This window comes from Anastrepha obliqua, chromosome 4, assembly GCF_027943255.1.
Source record: "Anastrepha obliqua isolate idAnaObli1 chromosome 4, idAnaObli1_1.0, whole genome shotgun sequence".
In the NCBI taxonomy this organism is placed as follows: Eukaryota; Metazoa; Arthropoda; class Insecta; order Diptera; family Tephritidae; genus Anastrepha; species Anastrepha obliqua.
The window spans coordinates 30,062,016-30,085,813 of record NC_072895.1 but is presented as its reverse complement, the minus strand read 5'-3'; the positions used below and the strand labels follow the sequence as shown (position 1 = coordinate 30,085,813).

The 23,798-nt window shown below is 36.2% G+C and overlaps 1 protein-coding gene across 6 annotated transcripts; it reads right to left on the bottom strand.

Annotated features, from left to right (window-relative positions):
- Window positions 1–14,322: 14,322 nt before the first annotated feature.
- LOC129244496 (galactose mutarotase-like) lies at window positions 14,323–19,885 on the bottom strand. Of its 6 annotated transcripts, none has more exons than XM_054882147.1 (8): window positions 19,709–19,885; window positions 19,479–19,627; window positions 19,326–19,419; window positions 18,878–19,251; window positions 18,559–18,797; window positions 14,889–14,982; window positions 14,637–14,756; window positions 14,323–14,566 (listed from the first exon to the last, which is right to left on the bottom strand). In XM_054882147.1, exons 2-8 carry the CDS (start codon window positions 19,587–19,589, stop codon window positions 14,474–14,476), a joined length of 1,125 nt encoding a protein of 374 aa, XP_054738122.1. In that variant the 5' UTR covers window positions 19,590–19,627; window positions 19,709–19,885; the 3' UTR covers window positions 14,323–14,473. The 6 variants fall into 6 exon arrangements, with proteins under 6 accessions (XP_054738122.1, XP_054738123.1, XP_054738125.1 ...); XM_054882148.1 differs by having other exon boundaries at window positions 19,479–19,604; XM_054882150.1 differs by having other exon boundaries at window positions 19,479–19,596.
- Window positions 19,886–23,798: the final 3,913 nt, after the last annotated feature.

Here is a 23,798-nt window from a genome sequence, read left to right as displayed (position 1 = left end):
AGATTTAGACACTGTAGGGATGATGAAGTAATAGGTGGGCAGGTGAAACTATTGAAATACCAGTCTGACACTCCCCAAGTAGCACTAAAGCGCCGTCTTGATGCCATTATGAGACCTCCACAGGCAGATATCTACAACCAACCAGAGTTGTTGATGTAATGGAGAAGGTTGATAGAATTTAGGTTGGAGTACTCCCCCAGCCTGTCGAAGAGCTACCAAATCCGAACATTTATCGAGAAAGCGATCAGCAGCCTCTTTCTCTGAAAGGTCCCCACAATTTCTGCACTGGGGATTAAATGGTAAATCTTTTAAAGCTTTTTCGCGTGTTTGCCGATCGTCCAATGACCGGTGAACACAGTCACGAGTTTGAAAATTGAATGGCGTAGAGTCTCATAACTTTCTGCTTCCTACGTTTATTGTACTAGGGCCAAAAAGTTTCTGAAATAACACACGCAGAAATGGAGCTCCATCTATGCTGCTGTTTTCTGAGAAATAAGTAATGCGATTAACATCAACAGGGGTGGATGCCTTTAAATACACTTTTTATTTAAAGTTTTCGTTATTCATGAATATCTTTTTGTTATTGAATAAACGTTTTTGTTAAAGTTTGTATTATTCATATAAAAATAAAATAAAAATTTTCATAAATATATTAATAAAAAAATATGATAATGGAATAAATATATTTGGATTTTAATTTTTATTTAAGATAGCCATTTAATGGAAAAAAACCTAACAGTAAAAATAATCAAAAGCCAGTATAAACCTTGAAAATATAGTATTGGGTCAAATTTGACCCGAAGTCCGTCCGCGTCAGTTAATTTGAAGACCGTAGGAAGGTTAACTACTCCTGATAAGCTCATCCGGGAATCCAAATAAGAGAAATATTACCTGTTCACCCAAGAGATTTGAGAGAGAGGAGTTGACCAATTTTGATGTGCACCATGGCGTCATTGACTATCAGTTCTCGGCAATTTTAAAGAAATATATAAATTGGCTGATTTAGAGAAAATCCCTGCTCCGACTCTTAATTCCATCTTGGAGCCGTCACTGAAGGCAGAGATACCAGCATCGATACAGATTTTTGCGTCGTTCCAATCCTGCTTCTTTGTTAAGATTGCCCTGGCACGTCCCTCCACCCCAGTTTGTGGATAGAGATATCTGCACGAAGGTCAGAGAAATAAAGCTTTCTATCAAACCAAGCACACATACGTTTATATTCGCCGAACCAAAATTGGCTGCGTTGTACATCCAAGGAACGAATTGTAATTTAAGTCCTTGAGTTGTTTGAGAAAAATACATTGTTCTTATTCTTTTTGCTCTGCAGCTGCTGTCTGTTGAATGCGCTTTGATTGAAGCTCTGAAATTAATCTGTATATTTCAAAACTTCTAAATTTACATTTGCAATATTACTAAAGAATTTTTGAAATTTTTCATAAAAGGATATCAGCTATTTTTTGAAGGAATCCAGGATATTTTTCACGCTTTTCAAAAATTTTAGAATCTTCGAATTCGTTAAACAAAGTGTCTACCTAAAATGGCAAATCTACGTCTGGAAGGAGCAGGACAGTGGCACATAAGGTGCGAGGTTGTCTCTTCCTCATCTCTCATGTGCCAGCACATAAATCCTTTGGGCTAGGCAGGCACGCCCCGTTATGACTGAAATCAGTGTGCTAAGACTGTGCTTATTTTGGCTTAGCAGAGATTCTGTGCGCTTAGCGTTGAGAGTCGGCCACAGTTGACGGGCGCTTTTGCATGTGGTTTCATTACGCCATATTTCGTTCGCTGCTCTTTCGATTTTCTCATAGATAAATAGCTTACATGTTTGTAAGGGTATTCCTATGTCATTGTCTGTGTGCTCATCGGTCACATCGGTTAATTTGGTGTCGAGTCTCGCTAGTTCATCGGCTCTGCAGTTACCCTCAATGTTGCAATGTCGCAATGGCCAAGAACCCATATCACCCTTAAGCGAAATAACGCAGCTAGCTCGTTCAGAGATGTGCGGTATTTCATGACTACCTTGGGCGTTGTCGACTGTTTTGTGAGGGATTTTATCGCCGCCTGGCTGTCAGTGAAAATGTAGATAGCATTTCCAGATATCGCGTCGCACTGTGCCAGTGTCACGGCTTTTATTATTATTGCTAAGATCCAAAAGGCGCAAGATCTCACACCAAAGCAGCAACAAGTCAGACTTGAGAGAGCGAAGGAGTTGCTTCGCTTGGCTGAAAGCGGTCAATTTCCGAACATTGAGTTTTCTGACGAGAAAATTTTTCAAATTCGTTAACTCCCAAACCATAGGGTTTATTTGACAGGCGTTCATAAGAGAATTTGAATCATCGATTGGCCACCAGGCGGCAGCATCCGCCACAGGTAATGGTTTGGGCCGCTCTCCAATCGTTTTCATGCAACCTGGCGTCAAGGTAAATGCGAAATATTATCGGGAAAGTATTCTGGAGGGTGCTTTGCAGCAGACATTCCAACAGGGCTCGGCACCATCTCATAAAGCTCGAGGGAACTAAGAATGGCTAAAAAATCACGTTCCGAACTTCATAACGTCCACACAGTGGCTCTCAAATTCACACGCGAATCCGATGGACTATTCTCTTTGAGCCATTTTGGAGGACAACGTCCCAACTAAAAGACTCACCAGTCACGAGTCGCTGAAAAAAGCCATTGTCCGCGAGTGAGCCAAAATACCTGCAAGTCACATTCGGGCAGTTAGCGATTCCTTTCTGGACCGTCTCAAGGTCCATAGTCAAGACAAAAGTTGGGCATATCGAGCAAATGTAAATTGATTCTTAATTTTGTATTATTTTACGTTTTTACTTTGAATTGAATAAAAATAATTTCCCTAACTAAATTTATGGCATTTTTAATTGGTTACACTTCGAGTGCCGGACCCTGTAATGCTTTCGATGGTGTGGCTGACATCGTACAAGTTATAAAAACAGATGCTAGTCTTTGAAACTTGCACTTTATTATACTAAAATTTAAGGGGCTATCAAACTGAGTACTCAAATTTTTTTTTAATTCTGATAAAAACTTCGAGATTCTGATGTCGAATTTTATAAATCCCGTGCAATGTTTTGAAACTTTAATTTATAAGAAATTTATGGTAAAATGAATAATAGTACTGAAAATTAAAAGAAGCAACAGTCGAAGTTGTAAGAAATGATATCCTTTTTATGTTCACCGATTAGTGGAGATTTTTGGTTTGCGGGGGCGCACATCGAGTTTTTATAAACGCCTCCCAGCTGTTGACAGGATTTAACTTGACTTTGAAACGACTTGTATGTATGTACGTACAAGTATTTGCAGTTGCATGCCTTTGATTGAGGACCACTTGAAAACGCTTTCTTTGCCCTCACTGTCAGTGGTACTCGTATCGGCATGGGCATGTACATATATACATACACACTTAAGTATTCATGGATAAAATTCTGTGCATGTGCAAGGCAAAGCAGAATTCCTATCGGCTACTTAATTTTAATTGAAAGGAATATATTGAAAGGAAAGTATACGCCTTTGTGTCTTTTTGATTTTTTAATTAGAGCTGCTGAAGGAAAATTTAATAGACTTTAATGCTCCATAAAAGTTCAAGAGATCTTTAAAAATCGTCTCAAATACCCATAAAGAGGTGTAAAAATGGGTAGCTGAATTAATGTGGATGGTTTTATTCAAAATTTATTCTCAATCTCTTTACGACTCTGTCAATATAACCCGATAATACACTACGCTAAAAAATTATAGCACGGGAACTTATTGACAAGTTTTGACAATTTATTTTTTGCTAAGTTAATTTTAATAATTCTTTTGTCCAAATATAATTCATCCAAATTTCACATTAGAATTTTCGCAAAAATTCCAAGTTTGCAGTTGTATAGCGTGGTCCTAACGGTATCGAGATCGTTTATCGCAGTCATGATTGAGATTTTAGAAATTATAAACCTCCACACTTTAGACTTTCCACGTACTCCCGCTTTCATCGGAAGTTAGGTATCTTGACTCAATTGGAAGCTACATATTTGAAAACCGGGCGAAGAAGGCCAGTATAGCCTTATACTTCTGCAAATCTATGTTTTTCAAAAAATGAGCGCTCAAATCACAAGTCCTTCTTTGGATGTACAACGCAGCCAATTCTGGTTCTGCGAATATTAACGTATGGCTGCATGGTTTGGTGGGAAGCTCTTCGGATGCGCTATAATGTCACTAAACTGGGGAGGATGCAAAGGACTGCTTGTATTGATTTCACAGGAGTATGTAGAACTTGCCCAAGTGCTGCCGCGAATGTTGTTTCTTCACTTGCTTCCCAAAGTGCAATCAAGTTAAAGCAGATTGACTGCAGGAAACAATTTCTCAGGAGGCATGGTAACATTTACTTGGACAAATCCAATTCGGAAGGGACCAACAAACTTTGGACTAAGTAGACAGCTAAGTAGTAAAGTCCTCTCTCAACGAAAACTTACACTCTATGAGGCTCTTGTCATGTCCGACCGATCGCATGGCGCAGAAGCTTGGACGATGACAAGACCCGAAGAGGCGTTCCTTAAAGTGTTTGAGAGGAAGATTCTGCGCAAGATTTTTAGCCCTTTGTACGTTGGTGACGGTGAGTATCGTAGGCGATGGAACAGTAAGCTGTATGAGCTTTACGACTACATAAACATAGCGCAGCGAATAAAGATCCAGCGGCTACGTTGGTGCGCCATGTCGTCCGAATGGATACAAACGCTCTGGCTTTGAAAGTATTCGATGCGGCACCAGATGGTGGTAGCAGAGGAAGACGAAGGCCTCTTCTGCGTTGGAAAGATCAGGTAAAGAAAGATCAGGCCTTCGTCTTTCTCTGCGTTGGAAAGATCAGGCGAAGAAGAACTAACCTTCACTTGGTGTTCGATCTTTTGAATGTCGATACCTGCCGGCAACACGACGCTCAAAAGCCCAGCGGATTAAGTGAAAACGTTGATCAACAACTTAAGGGCTTATGGTACGAATTGGTAGTGTGGCATGGACAAACCAGCCATTGCAACTCCACATTGAATCAAAAAAGATCTACCCGCATTTAGATATTAAACCACAGTCACCACGAAATCTCCTAAATGGTCGTCCCCAGAACAGGTTGGAGCGAATTTCGAGGGCACCTTTTCCTTTTGATACCACGTTTAAGTCTTCGGAGAGTTTTTGCACTCGCAGACTACTAACAGTTGAACTTCTACACAGTTTCCTGTTTGGATTTTAGTCGCCTTTTGCACCGTATTTCTCTGAACTTCGTACAAATCTCTCTATCCGCAAACTGGAGTTTGAAGGTCGTGGCAGGGCGATCGTTCCCCTGTCTTCACTGACGGTTCCAAGATGGAATTGGTAGTTTGAGCGCGGATTTTCTCTAAATCAGCCAATTTAGCTATTTTTTTTAAATTGCCGAATACTGCTAGTGTTTTTCAGGTGGAAGGCTTTGCGATCCTGTAGACATGCAAAATTCTTAGGGAACGTGGGAGCGAGGAAGATATTAATATTTTTCCGATAGTCAAGCTGCGATCAAGGCTCTGACAACGCCATGGTACAGATCCCAGCTAGTCAACTTTTGTAAGGAGGAAATCAAATCTCTTGGGTGTGCAGGTCAAATTTATCAGACCTGGGTTACAGGACATAGAACTCAGAGACGTTCAACCCGGTCATCGGCATCCCCTGATTATTGCTAAGGGGAATTTCAGAACTTATTTCTCTGGAAAGTACAGAAGAGATGGAACTCTATTTCTTCGTGGGCTATCTCGAAAACCTTATGGCCCCAGTGCAATATAAGCAGGCACAGGACTCAGAAAGTCCTAACTCAGTTCATATTACGTTGGTAACGACCTGTGCTCCTTTCCTCGAAAAAAAATATCGAAGAATAATTTCGCAATCAGGTATAAAGCCAGGAAGATGCAGAAGGAAAGAGCCACTAATTTCAAGAGTCTCCAAGCCAAAGAATCAATACATTCCGATGAACCTCGAACTTAAGTTTATTTTACTAACTTCCGATTTGTTGTGGGTAGTGCATTTCCCAACCGAGTTCTCTTAGCGGAACGGGCCGCGAACTGAACCTTGAAGCTTTTCTAAATTCTTTGGTAACATCCTTGTGGGGTTTTCTTAGAAGTGGCTACTTTATTTGTTTACCGCCACCGATATCAATGTGTCAAATTCTCATCAGCGCAAAATCATGAGTTGATGAGACTGACAGATGGTCCTTGCTCTCTGACAAAGTTATATACTGTCGGCCACAGCAGTCACATTCTCGTTAATATTATTCTACGACAATGTGCGCTGTTAGTATTGTCAACAGCTAGCAAGTCGTCTGAAAATTTCGCACAAACTTACCGCCAGCGAAAAATAATAGCCAAAAAGCTCCCCGGTGAAAGGGCAAAAAAACAAAACTGTCAAATCTCCTCGGTAAAAATACTGCAACTCCCTCAATTTTGCTCTGATTGGCCTGCAACTTTGAAATATATGCTTTCAGTTGAATTGTTATAACTCGCTCAGCTTTGCCCTGATTGGACTGGAATTTCGGCATGTAATTGGGGAGGCGTCAGCCTATCTATATACCTTTTTAAAAATCATGAAGTGTTGATTTTTCTCTTTCATTCGAAAAAAACGGCGGCTGAAGCGCATCGAGACCTACAAAAAGTTTGTAGAGATGCTGCTTTAAGTGAAACAACGTGAAGAGATTGGTTTCCTCGCTTCAAAGACGGTAATTTTAATGTTGACGGTCGTCCACGTGAAGGAAGACCAAAAACCTTCGCAGACGCTGAATTGGAGGCATTGCTCAATGAAGATCCATGTCAAACGCAAGAAGAGCTTGCTTCAGTATTAGGAGTTACCCGCCAATCCATTTTCCAGCAATTTCATGTTTTAGGAATGATTCAGAAACAGGGGACTTGGGTGCCTTATGATTTAAAACCAAGAGATGTTGAACGTCGTTTTTTCGCCTGTGAACAACTGATCCAGCGGCTAAAAAGGAAGGGTTTTCTTCATCGTATCGTGGCGGGTGATGAAAAATGGATTCATTACAGCAATCCAAAGAAAAGAAAGTCATGGGGACTGCCCGGTCATGCTTCTACGTCTTCACCTCGGCCGAATATTCACGCTGCGAAGGTTATGCTATGTGTTTGATGGGACCAAGTTGGTGTTATTTATTATGAACTGTTAAAACGAAGCGAAACCATCACTGCGGCTCGGTATCGACTTCAATTGATGCGATTGAGCCGAGCACTGCGCAAGAAGCGGCCGCAGTACGCGGAGAGGTATGAAAAAGTGATTCTACACCATGACAACGCTCGGTCTCACGTTGCCAAGCCCGTTAAAACCTACCTGGAAACACTGAAATGGGAAATCCTACCCACCCACCATATTCTCCAGATATTGCGCCGTCCGATTATCACCTGTTCCGATCGATGGCACATGGTCTAGCTGACCAGCAGTTCCATTCATATGAAGACATCGAAATATGGCTTGATCCGTGGATAGCCTCAAAAGATGAAGAGTTTTCCCGCGACAGAATACGAGATCTACCAGAAAGATGGGAAAAAGTAGTAGCCAGCGAAGGGCAATACTTTCAATGATTCACTTGTAACAATTTTTTCAGAATAAAGTTGTATTTTCAACAAAAAAAAACAGCGAGACCTTAGTTGCGCACCTAATATTATTTCTTTTTTTTAAGTTTTCCTGATTTTTTCATAAAAATACTGATTTTCAAGGGTGTATTTGGCTTAGGAACAGAAAAATTTTAAATTAAGACCTCGACTATCTCTTTCAAAAGCAGTTAAGAGCATTTAAAAAAGAAAACAAAATGGAATTAATAAAATTTGTTAAAAGTTGGATCCTATAGTAATTTTTAAACAAAGTCGGTCAAAGAATCTCCACTGTGCGCCAGAGAAATTGGGATAAAAAGTTTGTGTGATTCTTCTAATTTTCGATATGGTTTGAAACTTGATTTATATGACTTTTAGTAGATAATATACTCTAGTTTTAAACAAAAATAATGAATATTCAACAAAAAAATAAATAAGAAAAATAATCGAAAGTGGTGCAATAGTTCATGTGAAAGTGCTTTGCGATCACTTCAGACTGCTAAAAATTCACTACGATAGTTGCACTACTTAGTCATCACTACACGACTCACTTCGCAAATAAGCATGCAATTTTTCACAATATTGCTCAAGCGGAATGCGATTCATTCCGTTATACTTGGAACCACGTAAGTACTTTGGTTCAAAAGGTCGGCACTCGAAACAGAACTGACCTTAATGAGAAAGCTGCAAATAGCAGTGAAAATGCATAGAAAGGGTGACACTTGGAACAACACTCACTACTCACAAATCAAAGCAATCTAATTCTGGCCAAAGAGTCTTCCAACTTCACTTTCTCTGCTCTCGAGTTCCTTTCTGTTAATATCCCTGCTTTCACCACTCAAACTTCGATGAGATAGACAATTTTAAAGCACTCGAAGACGTTCCAATACCTACCACTTAATATCTTCGCTTTCATTGCACTTTTTCAATGAAGTGGTCAATAGGAAAGTAACTGCACACCTACATACATACAGATGTATGTGTGTATGTACAGAGCTACTCAAATACTAATAATTTCTTTGCAATGCAGGCATCCTACTGCTTGCCCCATTGAAACTATACCTAGACTTAGTTTGCACTGACAGAAAATTGATAGAAAATAGAAACATACACACATATGCATATTAAAAGTGAACGTATGTATGTTTGTAGAGGTTTAATTTTACTCTGTAAGGTACAGGTGAATATTTCCACTCAATGCTTTCAATGTAGTAAATGAAAAATCTGTCGCAAATCAGCTCCTTCGTTTGCTCCTAAATTTTATTATCGTCCTGCACCCATCTGTCATTCCCTTCACTGCGCAGACAAAATGTTTTTTAATTGCAGCGCTTAATCTTTGCAACACCTAGCATTTACTCAAACCTGTCGTTGCACTAAAATGTCAACTGCAATGCCTTCACGCTTGGTCAGTCCCCGAATTGTTGGTAAAACGAAGAACTACAGGCCAAATTGATAAGTGACTTTTAAATGGCAGATATGCAGCCTGTGCTTGGCAGTTTCATTTTAATTCCATAGCCACCCTTTGTGCTTTGCATTTTGGCTGCAGCAATTTGAATGCGAGGCAGACGCTTGAAGAAGACTCGGGAAATGAAATGACAAAGTTCTCAACTTCTAATGAATTACGTGCAGCTGCTGAGTGGTCATTCAATTGTGACAAACGGTTGTTAAAATGAAGCAGAAAATATTTTACAATTGCGCCTGAATGCTGTAAATGTCTGTGGAAGTTTTAGTCTGTTGCAAACTTGCGCGTAGAAAAGCGATTATTGAGGCAAAAATATTAGAATTTGCATTCTTAGTGGAATAACTACACTGCCCCGGGTTCAAATATCTGACCTTCCTTAATTGAGTCGATCCAAACTAAAAATCTTTGTTTGTTGTTTAATTAATTTTTAAAAATATTATTATTTTTTATTGTGATTTAGCTTACTTTTGGCTCCTCTATTTTTTTTTTTTAATTTTATGTGGAAAAGGACATAATTTAAATCCCGACCATGGGTATGTCTACAGATAAAATCCGCCAAACAGTTGCGGTCGATTCATGAATGCCCAATTCTTGATAACGTCGAGATTCGATGTAGAAGGTTGTTTGGCAATACTTTGGCCACTACAATAGCGATATTCTCAACAGAACGCCCAGTTTTTGGTCTGCTACTCCTTTTTCTATCCTCCACAGCACCAGCTTCTTGAAATTTTTTCACGAACCCTCCACTCGTTCGGACGATTATTTCCGCCATAAAAATCACGAATTTTGCGAAATGTTGTTCTTAAATATCGACCATTTTATATTATGAAAATATCGTTCCATGATGGCCTAGCCGATAATGCTTTAAAATCATTGTGATTGTAATTCATTACTTTTCCAATTTTAAATAATAATAATAAAAAATATGTAAATATTATGAAAATAAGTATCAAAAACTTTAACTCGTCGGCAATTGTCACATGACACGTGGCACTGACTGAGAATATTTCACTACTGACATCTGGACGTCACTTTTGAAACTCGCTTTATAAATATTTATTGAATTTTTTTTAAATAAAATATGTTTAGAAAAAAAACAAAAAACAATTTTTTGAGAGAAAAATTAATTTTTTTTTGTGAAAAATTTTCGTGAATTTTTTTTTTACTGAATTTATGAGTTTTTTAATTCTCTGGTGTCTTCATAACTGAAGCGCGAAGCATTTACTATGAAGCGTGCTCGATTGTTAGTTCCGGTAGAGCGTTACAAAAGTGACAAAAGTTAAATTATATGCGTCCTGTAGGGAAGATGTTGTTGTTGTTGTAGCAGCATAAACATTCCCCATACATATATGGAGAATTCTGCTGAAGTGACAGTCCTTGACCAGATATAAATCCGGGTCGTTCCGGTTACGTAGAACCGATTGTCGTGGGAACGAAGAAAGAAAGGAAGCTGGGTGTAGCTTTGGCGTGACACGGAAGAATTTTGTCATTTCGAGTTAGGTTACTTGGACGAACTTAGGTAATTTCTGGTGTTCAATCTATTTCAGTTTATATTTCAGTAGGTACCAGGGGAATATTAGTTGCAATTGGTTTGCTTGTTTCTGAAAGTAATGCTTTATTCTGAACATTTTGGTACACCCTTGTCATTCTTGCGTATTAATGCCATTAGGTGCGAATATGGAGAGTCCCAATTTGCGCAAAAGAAAATTTAAACACTTGAAAGGATGCCGCTAATGTGCCATTGCTTGCATTTAAATTTACCGGAATTAATAATCACTAAGATAAGAAATGAAATAAATATTTCTGTGAATTCCAAACCTCAATCCATAAAACCTTCCTTTATTAATTTGAAATTTTAATGCTACCAAATTGACATAAATATTTATGGTTAACCAAAAAATGGCTGGAATTCGTTTTAATAAATTGAACATCGCAGTAAAATTCATTAATTATTTTGTATGTGTGAATGTATGTGTATGTATGTATTATTCAAAATATTTAAAAAAAGTGAATATTGCAAGAAAAAATAGTTAAATTTAGTTCAAAGAAAGAACCACATTTTTACTGTTTAAATAAAAGTTGGTGTTTATTTTGGTTTCAATTTACTGTTTTATTTAATTAATTTATTTATTATATATATATAATAGTTATTCAAAATTCTATTACATTACGAAAAACACTTGCTCCTAAGACGATTGGCCTAAAATAATACTAATAGATTTTTTACTTAGTTATAAAAAATTGTTAAAATACAATTGAATTGTTTGGAAAATCAATAAACAAAATTATAAAATATAAATATAATAAATAAAATGAATACCTAGAGAAATTTCTTTTAACAAAAGTCTGAAGACGAATAATAAGTCTGAAGGTTTACTTTCTTTGAAGATGTTGTGTCTGCCGTTGTTGTACTTCGTGCAGTTGTCTATTATGTGAATAATGAACAGTGGACAGTTACACGACGAGCAAATGAGGACAGGCACTCCTTTTAGAAAGTATTGGTTAGTGAAGAGCTGTGTGTCCTAGTAGGAGTTGGGTGAAGATTTTTGCTTTAGTCGTTCTGGAATTTGGACTCTGGATTTGTAGATGTTTTGGTATGTAATCCATTTCTCCCTTACAGTTGAGTAACAGAATGTCTGTTTTAAAGGAAAAATTGTTAGAAATGATTGAAATGGAAAGAGTTTATAAAAAAGGAAGAATTTACCATATAAGAAATTATAAAAAATCACTAGAATAAAAATAAATCGAAAATTATCCAAATCAGACGAAATTATCGAAATCGAAGAAATTATCGAAAACGAAAAAAATTAAATCGAAAACTGTCCAAACCAGAAGAAATATCGAGATCGAAAGAAATTATAAAAAATTACTAGAAAAAAATTACATGGAAAATTATCGAAATCGAAAGAAGTTATAAAACATTATTAGAATAAAACTAAAACGAAACTTATCGAAATCGAGCAAAATTTTAAAAGATTAGAATAAAATTAGATCTAAAATTATCGAAATCCGAGGAAATTATCGAAATCAAAAGAAATTATAAAAAATTATTAGAACAAAACTGAATTGTGAGAAATCAATAAAAAAAGCTTTTTGAACGAAAGAATCTTAACAAATTATCGAAACAGAAAGAAATTATCAAATTATCGAAATCCAAAGAAACTATAAAAAATTATTAGAATTAAATTAAATTGAGTATGGAATCAATAAACAAAATTGTTTTAACGAAAGAATCGTTAGAAATTATCGGAATTATCGAAATCGAAAACAGGTACAAAAAGTTTGTAAAATAAAATTAAATTGTTTTAATAAAAGAATCATAAGAAATTATCGAAATCTAAATTATGGAAATCGAAAGAAATTATCGAAATCGAAAGGAATTATGCAAAATTATTAGAATAAAATTAAATCGAAAATTATGGAAATCGATAGAAACTATCAAAAATTATTAGAATGAAATGAAATCGAAAATTATCGAAATCCGAAGAAATTATAAAAAATTATTAGAACTAAATTAAATTGTGTGTGAAATCAATAAACACAATTGTTTTAACAAAAGGATAAGAAGAAATTATCTAAATCGAAATTATCGACGTCCAAATTATCGAAGTCGAAAGAAATTATAAAAATTATTAGAGTAAAATTAAATTGAAATTTAATTAAATTAATTAGAAATTATAAAAAAATAATAAAATAAAATTAAATTGAAAATTATCGAAATCCAAAGAGATTATAAAAAATGATAAGAAGAACATTAAATTATGTGGGAAATCAATAAACAAAATTGTTTTACCGAAAAAATCGAAATTATGGAAATCCAAAAATTATAAAAAATTAACAGAATAAAATTAAATTGAAAATTATCGAAATCGACTATCCTGAGAATGTCGGTTTTAACAAAAGAATCGATAAAAATTATAGGATTGGAATTATTGATATCGAAATTATCGAAGTCGAAAGAAATCATAACAATTATTGGAATAAATTTCAATCGAAAATTATTGAAATCCAAAGAAATTACAGATTATTTAGATTAAAATTATACTTTTATTAGAATAAAATTATACTGTGTGGGAATGTAGGAATATTAACAATTCCTTTTCGCTGCGGCGTTTTCGTTGCCAAGAGTTCCGCTGTGTCCAGGGACCCACGTAATTTTTATGTTTGACATTTACTGGAACAATTTATTTCGAATCTTAACAATTAAAGGTTCTCTGCTGTTTGGCAGATTTACTGTCTCTGCAGATTATATATTTTCCCTTATTAGAGGAGGAGTAGTCAATAGCGAGTTTTCTAGCAATCGGCTGGGTGGGTAGCAGTCGAGTTGTGTGGGAATAGAAGACCAATCCCAAATATGCTTCTCTTGTCAGATGCCACAATAAACTGATTTAACTTCATTTTCTTTAGAGCCGTCAGTGTAAATAAAGTTCCAGCCATTGGCATCCCAAGAGCTCTTGATGTTTAAGAATCGCATTTGGTAAACAAGTTTAGAGGTGCTCTGTTTTGGATACATGAACAGACTGGTGGTGCAAGATGGATGGAGGAAGTTCTCGGCGTGGGAATCTCGTTGGTAGAGTAAACATAGGTATTGAGGAAACGTCGAGTTTCGCGGTTTCTTTCACCGCTCTCTATTACACCGCTCTGTTGCACGCTTCAATGTTGAAGTTCTTCTGATGACATTTTTCAAGTTATTGTTCATACTTGGCCTACTGGAACAATAAATTCTTGGAATTAGACGAAGTATATTATACTTTATTCTATCAGTCATTTCGGGAACTCCAGCTTCGGCGAGGTTGGGAAATCTGGATTGCTGACACTCTCGCGAGTGTGACTTTTGAACGTTGTCCATATATTGGTAGACCGTAATCAATGCAAGATATTATTAATGATTTCGTTAGATTTATTAGAGAATTCTAGGGAACATTACTGTTTCTTGAAGCAAAGTATTCAATGAGATTTAAACTACTATTAAGTTTATGGTTGTTAAGTACGACGTAACACAAGAGTTGCGTTGGATTGGAATCCTCAAGGGAGTCTTAAACGAGGGAGACCAGCGAACACCTGGAGGTGGTAGGTGGCTGCAGAAGCGCAAAAAGCAGACCATTTCTGGAGACAAATAAAATTTTTAGCTTCAAATAAATCAATATGTAATTTGTTTGTTGAGGCCCTATGTTCCGGGAAAATATATATTTTATATAATATATATTAGATATTCACAATGTTCCTTAGAGCCAAGCCTTATATCAAAAAGTTCTGGTAATATAATACTTTTAGGTTAGTAAGGTTTTCTATTTTCTGCTTATTTTAGGTAAAGTTCAAGTTACAATGAGGTTTTATTCTTCCATCTACGTAATTTTTAGGCCTTTCTATAGCAACAGCTGCCTCCGGAATTTACTGTTTTGGGTCCTAAGCTTTACTCGCATTTGGGATCATAAACGCCAAACCTAAATATGCAGACATGTTGGTATGTCTCGCCGGGTCTCAGTATAACCGAAGGGAAGTTTTCCTAAAAATATAATAAAAATTTGTATATTTTTTCATTGCCATAGAATAATAATTCCATAAAATGCACTCACATGATTCACAGCATCCGGGAACCAATGCGTCTCCATGCAGAATGAGCCGTGCTTCTCATACAGGCTGTTTCCCTTGCCGACGATCATGGGCTGGTCGGATTTCTGTTTACCCTTTTTCTTCTTTAGTATTTGATATTTCAATATGGCAATGTTAGTTGATGAGTTATGAGCAGCGAAATGGCAGGTGGGTTAGGAAATTAATGGGAATTGCGAGGGGTGATGTGTAGGAAATGCGTTTATAAAAATACTAACCTCCAAATCGGGCATGTAGTTGGCAGTATAGAACTGCATGCAGGGCTGATTGCTTGAAACTTCCATGCAGCGGCCGGTTGGTGGATGGAAGACACTAAGTAGAGGAAAGATAAGAATAAAAGAGACAAGGAATAAGAAGCGTATAAAAAACAAGCAGCTGTGATAGCTGAATGGCTTGGTGTGTGACTACCATTGGGAATTTGGAGAGAACGTAGCTTTGAATCTCCATGCATGAAACACTAAATGATAGAGACAATTTTTTCTAATTGCGCTCGCCTCTCAATAGACAAGGGCAAACCGCAAGTGGAATTCTGCCATCATAAAGCTCCTCATACAAATATTTGAGACCTATGGGTCGTACACATTTTGGATTCAAACAAGCTATGGGACCGCGTGAAGCCTTGTTCAGTCTTCAAGTCCTAGTACAAAACTGTAGAGACGTCCAGAAAGATTTTTTTATCCGCTTTATTGACTATGAAAATACTTTTGATGAGGTACTGAACACAAAACTATTTGACATTTTAAGGCAAATGGACATTAATGAAGAAGAAATAACGTACATTTCCAATTTGTATTGCGGCCAAACTGCGAACGTGACATGACTACAAAATGATGTGACGAGTGATATTTCATTCAAAAGAGGACTTCACCAAGGATGTGTTTTATCACCAATGCTCTTCAATTTATAATCGAAGTATATATTTGAAGATATAAAAGTCAACGGCGAAATAATAAATAACATACAAGTTGCGGATGACACCACAATATTGGCTGACAAAACTAATGTCCTGCCATATCTTCTTAAAGAAGACAGCGGAAAAAGTCTCCAATACGACCTAGTACAGATTAACATCCGAAAAACAAAATTAAGGGTTGTTTCAAAAAACTCTCAATACATCAGCAATTCAAACATTTATGTAAAGGGTAGTTCAATTTTAAGGGCCGATATTGAATGTAAACCACACCTAAACATCAACGTTTTTTTCAGCATTTCATTTGATATTTTTTAATTTCAGACTAACTTAATTTGAACTATGGAGAGATACACAATCGAGCAACGCGTTAAAGTTATTCAGCCTTATTATGAAAACGGGCGTTCAAATCAAAATGCATATCGCGCAGTTCGTGATTTTTTCGGTCAATTTAATCGTGCAAATGTGCGTACAATCGGAAAAATTGTGCAAAAGTTTAAGCAAACCGGGTCTGTAGGAGATGTGAAAACACCAGTGCATGCTCGTACAGCTCGTACTGCAGAAAATATTGCTGCTGTTCGCGATAGTGTGGTTGAAGAGCCGTCCACCTCAACTCGTCGTCGTGCCCAACAATTTCACCTCTCACGCTCGTCGTTGATGAGTGCGTACCAGGTGCAATTGACTCAAGAACTACAGCCTCTTGACCATTTAAAGCATCGTCAATGGTCGGAATGGTGGCAGGAAATGGCAACAGTGAATTACCAATTTTCGAAGAAAATCATCTTCAGTGATGCGACACATTTTCACCTCATTGGATTCGTCAATAAGCATTTGGGCGAATGATAATCCAGGAGTGATTGGCGAAAAACCAATGCACCCACAAAGAGTGACTGTTTGGTGCGGTTTATGCGCCGGCGGCATCATTGGGCCTTGAGACTTAACCACCCTTTATATGACAATCCGATCCAAAGAATATCCCGATTTAAGTACCTAGGATGTTGGCTTAGCGAAACATGGACAAATGACAGAGAAATTTGGTGTCGGATTAAAGCAGCGAGGGAAGCTTTCTTCAATTACAGGAAAGTTCTTTCCAATAAAAGCTTGAACATAAATTTACGTCTTCGTCTACGTTTGGTCTGTTTTGTTGTACGGTGTGGAGGCATGGACACTAAAGGTTACGAGTATGAATAAATTAGAGGCGTTTGAGATGTGGTGCTATCGGCGGGTGATGAAACTATTGTGGACAGACAAAGTTTGTAACAAAGAAGTCTTAACGAAGCTTAGAAAGGATAGAGAGCTGTTATTGACCATAAAGCGCCGTATTTTGGTCATATTATGCGTGGTTCTAAATATGAATTATTGCAACTGATTGTGCAAGGTACAATCGAAGGCAAACGAGGATTTGGAAAGAAGCAAATGTCTTGGCTACGTAACATAAGAGAGTGGACAGGATTAAGGACTGTTGGGTAGTTGGTTGAAGCAGCCCGAAGCAGAGACAATTACCACAATATTAGATCTAATATTTTATAGTTTTGTTAAATGTAAAAAGGAAGAAAGAATTATTTATCACATTTGTATTAAAACTAATGAACAATTTATTACGGTGATCGCTTACATTCTGTATTAAGAATTTGCAAATTGAAAAGGAAGATTCTTAAGAAGCGATATAAAAAAGATGGGGAAATTGCAAAAGACCGTCTGTAAAAAATAATTTTGAAAAATCAAAGTGATTTTTAGGTCATTCAAAACTTGCACCTTATTATGCTAGACCATATTGGGATATTGAAATGTGGAATCGAAACTTTTCCAGAAATTCAGATTACAACATTTGAAATTTCGATGACAACTTTTTGTTTTTGGTTTTTTTGTAAGTCTAACAAAATTTGCAAAATATTCAACCCCTTTCTAATGAACACGAAAGGCAATTTTATTTTAACACCACCTAGGCACGTCTTTTGAAAGACCATTTACTTTTCAGGGTCTTTAAAAATAACTTTTAATTCCATCTACTCTGGTGATGGGGTAGAAACCGTTCGCTTTGCAAGCAAACATGAGGGGTTAGGGGTAGTCAGAATTTTCAAAAATTTGAATTTTTTTTTGCATTTTCTTAAAGTATAATATCTTAAAAATATTGTGTGAAAATTTGAAGTGAATCCGAATTTTGAAAAAAAGCTTAGATAAGGCACAAGATTATCCATTAATAAAACTAATTTCTCTTGTCCGATTCATTTTAGATGAGTCTCCATGGACTTGAGATGATCACCGCAAGGGACTTCTGGAGAAACGAGCTCCACACAAACAGCGATAACATTTAAACTTAAAATTTTTTTTTTTTATTATTTATTATTATTATTTCTTTTTTTTTTTTTTTGAAATTTCGATAAAGTCAAGTCGAAACATAATGTATTATTGCTATGTTTTTATTTTTGTAAAATAAAGCAACTGACTAGCCAACAAAAATGATTGAAAATTATCATTTTTTGGGACTCTGACTACCCGTAACCCCATAGGGCCTCTTCAATTTCTCACTTATCTGCTCGGCTCACTTCACGCAAAATTTCCATGTGAAAGCAACAACAAAGTTATCGGGCGAGATTCGTCGCTAGCAAGTATGGTTATGCCTCATAAAACTACTACAACTCACTATTTTACAAACAAATGTAACTTCAGGCAGCCAAATTCCAGCGCTGCTAAGATATGTTTATTTACTGCCAGTTATTTAGTTATTATTTGGTATACCAGCTGCTTCAACTATTCACCACTTGCTAACACTTGACGAAAAGTAGAGGCCTATACATGGCCATGACTAGTTTTGAATTAAATAGGGGGCTGGTCACTGCTAATATAAATGCACTACAAACACACGAGTTACTGGCTTTTGCACAGCCTGATTTGGTTGATAGATCAAAAAATTCAATACAATAGTCGACATCCAAGGAAAGCGTTATAAAATTGCACTCCTAAATTGAATTACTTACATAGCTTGCTTTTCTACACATCCAGGTGTATATTTAAACACGTAATTATGATCGTATCCATTAGCGATGCCGGCGATTTTCTTCAGCCCATCGCCCATATTCGTCAGCTTTCGCAAGTCCAATGGGTGATTGTCCAAGCAAATAAATTTGCCATTAGGCACAGTATCCTCACCAAAATCTGTAACGCTCCCGGCCTCGATTTTAACGTTATGCTCCGACGTCCCTCGCTTGCCGGCATTCTTAAGGAAAAAAAAAACAACAAATAAAGCGCATGAAGTGCACTTTCATTGGAGTTCAATAGGATTCATTAGCCACTTACATGACCCGCCAAATTAAAGTATGCGTGATTAGTCATATTGACCGCTGTCGGTTTGTTGGTGGTTGCTTCGAAGCAGAAACGCATACAATTATCATCGGTGATGGTGTAAGTGGCGGTAGTCACCACTTCACCGGGGAAGCCCTCATGGCCGTCGGGCGAAATGAACTTGAAAACAACACCGTTGGGCAGCACATGATCCACCTCCCATATGACCTTGCTGAAGCCATGAGTGCCACCATGCAACGTGTGCTTTCCTAAGATATTTTTTGTGAGCTCATACCGTTTGCCATCGAGCACAAAACTTCCATTGCCGATGCGATTACATACGCGTCCCACTGTAGCGCCGATGTAGGGATTATTTGCGGCTAAGTAGCCTACATGGGAAACGCGGAAGAGTTGGGAATTTATATAAATACATAAATAGCAGCCGTTGGCAACCGAAACTCACCTTCAATATTATCAAAGCCTAGCGTGATGTCGTCAACTTTGCCTTGCGAATCGGGCACCTTTAGTGATGTGATTGTGGCACCGTAGGTTATCAACTAAAAACGGCTAATTAGCACAAGCAAGAATTTGGAAACTTGGGTCTTATGCGACTTACCTGCATCGACATTCCGCGCTCGTTGGTGATGGTGAAGCGTCTGATCACCTCCTTCTTCTTAGTTAGAGGATCGACTGCGGTGCCGAAAGTATCCTCCGTCACGCAAACCATTTTGTCACTAAATTACTTAAACTTTTGGTGTATTAACACTGCCGCGGGATATTTTGTTTATTTGTTTGTACTGTATACATACATACATATAATTTTTTAATTAATCTAAATTAATTTACCTGAAATCGTCTTGATTTCTTTCGCTTATCTGCTTATTTGACTGGTTTTTTATACAATAAATTTGTTTTCTAAATCGAAAGCGTATAAAGTAGCTTTTAACTGAACTGCCAGATCAACAATGCTTGCGCTTATAAATTTTCCGCTGTTTGTGTCTCAACCGCTGCACTTCTCTCAATTCACATTCAACGCCGCTCCTAAATGAGATGCGATAAGGTTAGCTGAGCGTCCAATCTCTCATGCGCTGACGTACACAACACTTTCGAATTACCACTTGTAGTGTTGTTGCTTTATATACGAGCGCTTGCTAAATTTGCACTTGAGTTCAGTAAACAATGTTTTTATACTCTAAATATAAATGCCCATCAGGAAATTAGACCAGCTCTGAACTGATGTAGTTCTAGTGAGTTCGGAACCATGACTAGTTCACGCTTCTTCCATTTATCTTTTCCGTTTCAATAGCACCATGTGAACTGTGCATATTTATTAATTAATTACTTGAAGGTGGTTGTTGGAGAGTTTTATAAATCCATTTTATACATTTTCTTATTTTCATGAATATTTCGAAATGTAAGCAAAAAGCAGAGGTATGCCAAAATGTAATAAAAGAAAGGGTTAGTAGAGGGACTTTGACGACAAAGACCACTTTAATAGTATTTTTGGGTATTTTTTTGTTTTTTAACTTAACTTGCAACTTTAAACTTTCCACCATAAATTTGGTTAGTGTGTGTTTTAAGTTACGGAGGTTAGACTTGCAATCCCATTGTAATACGACTTGTTTAGGCTCCAGGTTCCACCATATATTAAGCGACTGTTGAAACATAAATTTTTTTAAATGTCTTATAATCGTGTAAAATCATTTGCGAGAAGAAAGTTACCCATTGGCAACCACAATTCAGGCTAATTGACTGATCTTAAATAAAAAATCACTTTTATCTGTGAGGCCGGAAACCTGATTATTTATAGATATGTATTTAATATACAATTTTTATGCATTTTTGAAATATAAAACGTAATATAAAAAAAAAAATATTTTTTCCTATTACCCTAATACGGGCGATAGTCCCACATGTTCTAAATATGTTCTATAAGGTCGGCAGTTTGAGTAGTTTCAAGAAAAATTTGTTTGAAGGGATGCCTAATTCTCTTTTTACACGAAGATACGTTCCCAAAAAATTCGTTAATATCAAAAAATTCTTTTTAGAGTTCAGTTAAGAATTTATTTCGTGCTTGCACATTTTAATTCATAAAATATATTATAAGAAGTAAATAATTAAACGGCGAGAACAAAATCTACCGAGTCCCAGAGACTTTTGCTAATACTAATTTAAATGCTTCGTACATCCGTCGAAAAGTTTCATCCTATTTGCTCTAATCCATACAATGTAGAAAATTGTGTTAAAACAAGACAATTCATGTAAAACAAAAAATTGTAGTCATTTTAACCTTTTTCGCTGGTGTGTTAAGAAGCGACCACCTTGGCTTCTTGGCACCACCACTACTCAGATTTTTTCGGAGTTCGGTAGATTTAAAGAAGCTTAAAAGGGAATCCGGGTGCAGTACAATGAACTTTATTGTTTCTGAGTGTTGCACTTGCTAGTTGTCCCGCCAAAAAAAAAAACAAAAAAAAATCATTTTAACTCGTGTTAAATCAAATTCGTGTAAAGAAATGTGTGAACTTTCTAACAGAGTCGAAAACTGAAAAATCGCTCTACCAACATATTCTATATATTTTATAAATGTGATAAAACAAAGACAAGACAAATATATTTTTTAAACACACCGCACGCGATGACATCCTTAATACGAGTGAAACACATTTTTAAATTAGATTGCAGTGAAAAGTTGGTTGGTTGGAAAGTAAACTTAGGTGAAATCCACTTTGAAAGTTATTACGAAATTTTTATGAAAATTAGAATACTGACTCGTACTTTTATACCAGACATTCGGTTGGTAGCAAAAGGGACTGTATCTAGAAATTGAAAAGCGCCCTTATAATATTTTAAGTTTTTATATATCAAATAAAATAGGCATTTTATTAATATATTTCGTAATTTGACTTAATGTTTACACTTAATTTTTAACGCAAGAAAGAAGTATATGAGAGGGGGTAAATTTAAACAACATTGAGGGAGTCAAGAGCCACCCCAACCTAGCTTTAAAAGTTTTATTCCAAAATTTCAGAGTGAAAATCTTTATTTAATTGAAAATGTTTATGAATTCTGAAATATTGGTAATTAACCTTCGAGGTAATACACAAACGCCGTTTTGATTACTTGATTGATTTCTCCAACTTACCGGCATTATTTTATTGAATTTGAAGCAAAACACAACCGTTCTATTTATACTCGAGTTAGCACTAAATTGCAGCAGAAGCAGTAGTTAACTAACGACGCCACTGTCTTAAGGCACCTTTCTGGTCTAGAACTTCGAAAAAACCGATTTTTTTTCACGTCATGATTGTTAATACTTTCAAAAATATACTGCAAATTTTTATATTGAAATTCCTTCTAGTTTAGACGTTACAGTCTTTTAAAACGGGACTGCGACGACCAGGTATAAGCGCGTTAGCCGTATTTTTTTCGAAATTATTTTTCCCCAATTAGCGTTGGTAATTCCTCAAAAAGTACTGAACCGATTGATTTGAATTTTTAATGTGTTATTGAGTAGACTTGTGGCTCTGGCGGGTAGCAGAATTATAATTTTATAATCAATTTTTCTATTTTTTTCCAATAAACACATAAAATATCTTGAAACAATTTTTTTTTTGTAAATCTACTACCCACCATAGCGACATATCTCCTGATGAATGAATAATCGACCGAATTTCTTTTTCCGACGTACCTTAGCAGCCCAATCAGTTACGCCAGTTGCATGTGTTATGTCAGGGGAAGCAGTTTTTTTTTTATTATTCTCATTGAAAAAAATATTTTGTGTTTTCCTTGTAAATAAAGAATGGATCTAATGAATATAAACGATTTTCAATTGATACCGATTATTTTTCTTCAATTTTCAACGCCTTCAATTTTCACGTCTCTATACCAGAAATGTGCCTTAATGTGCGGGAATGCCAATTTCGTTTTTAAGTGAATCAATTTGAAGTTCAAGAAAACTATGTAGTAGTAGTGGTTGTATTGTATTGCCATATAAGTAATTCATTAGTTCATGTTTTCCCCACTGGGTATTCAGACAGCTGATTTCGCTTGCTTTATGCCTTAATTGAAAACCATCGCAAACCGCAGTCGTAGTAGCCGAGTGTATTTGTGTGCAACTACTATTTGGGATGACCGAGTTCGATGCCATTCGTAGACGTAAAAAGTCAAATTATTCAGGAAAATTTTTCACAAATAGCTGATGCCTATCGGATGGAAATAACAAATGTCCGAGTGATTTTCTATCATGAAAGAAATTCTCATAAAAACAATCCGTACACCACTAAGTGAAGGAAAAGCTCGGCCAAACTCCTGGTAGTAAGAGCACTCACCAATTATACAAATGGGCATACATATAGGAGAGTGTGTGTACATATATCACCGCAAACAATTTGTTCGTTTTCTTTTTTTTAATTTGCCCATTTTATCTAGGCAAACATGGTTTATCAAGGCCATGGAATTGAAGTAATGTTTATTTGGGGAACACTTAAGGCAACAAAATTAAATATAACATTTATGCTATTCATTTTTTAGTATTTGTTGTTTGCTCATAAACTATAAAACTATTTTGTTTTGCCTTTGCACTCCCACTCTCCCTAGTGAGTCCACACAAAAGTTCTTGCACAAATAGTTTTTCTAATAACCTACGTTGGTAGAAGTATGTGTATATGTATTTCCGTATACTTGGGTACCAGTTGGTGTTATACAAAAACATAACAAAAACAAAACATAAACTTTTTAATAAATTTTGGCAATTTATTTGTTAATTTTCTTAATTTAATTTTGCTAATTTTATTTGGAAATATAATTCATTTTTCTATGAAAACTACTCGAACTCAAGCTTCCAACTTGGAGAAAATGTAAAAAAAATTCGAAAAATTTGTTCATCAAAACTTAAACTTTTTAATAAGAAATTTAGAAAAATTTTAGTGTAAAGTTT

What these genes read in the sequence shown, in the direction of transcription:
- LOC129244496 (XM_054882147.1), bottom strand. Translation starts at nt 19,589, where the DNA reads ATGGTTTGCGTGACGGAGGATACTTTCGGCACCGCAGTCGATCCTCTA. An exon ending in ACTTTAATTTGGCGGGTCAT is followed by an intron (nt 18,798 to 18,877) that starts GTAAGTGGCTAA and finishes TTTTTCCTTAAG; the next exon opens with AATGCCGGCAAGCGAGGGAC. An exon ending in TCCCGGATGCTGTGAATCAT is followed by an intron (nt 14,567 to 14,636) that starts GTGAGTGCATTT and finishes TTATATTTTTAG; the next exon opens with GAAAACTTCCCTTCGGTTAT.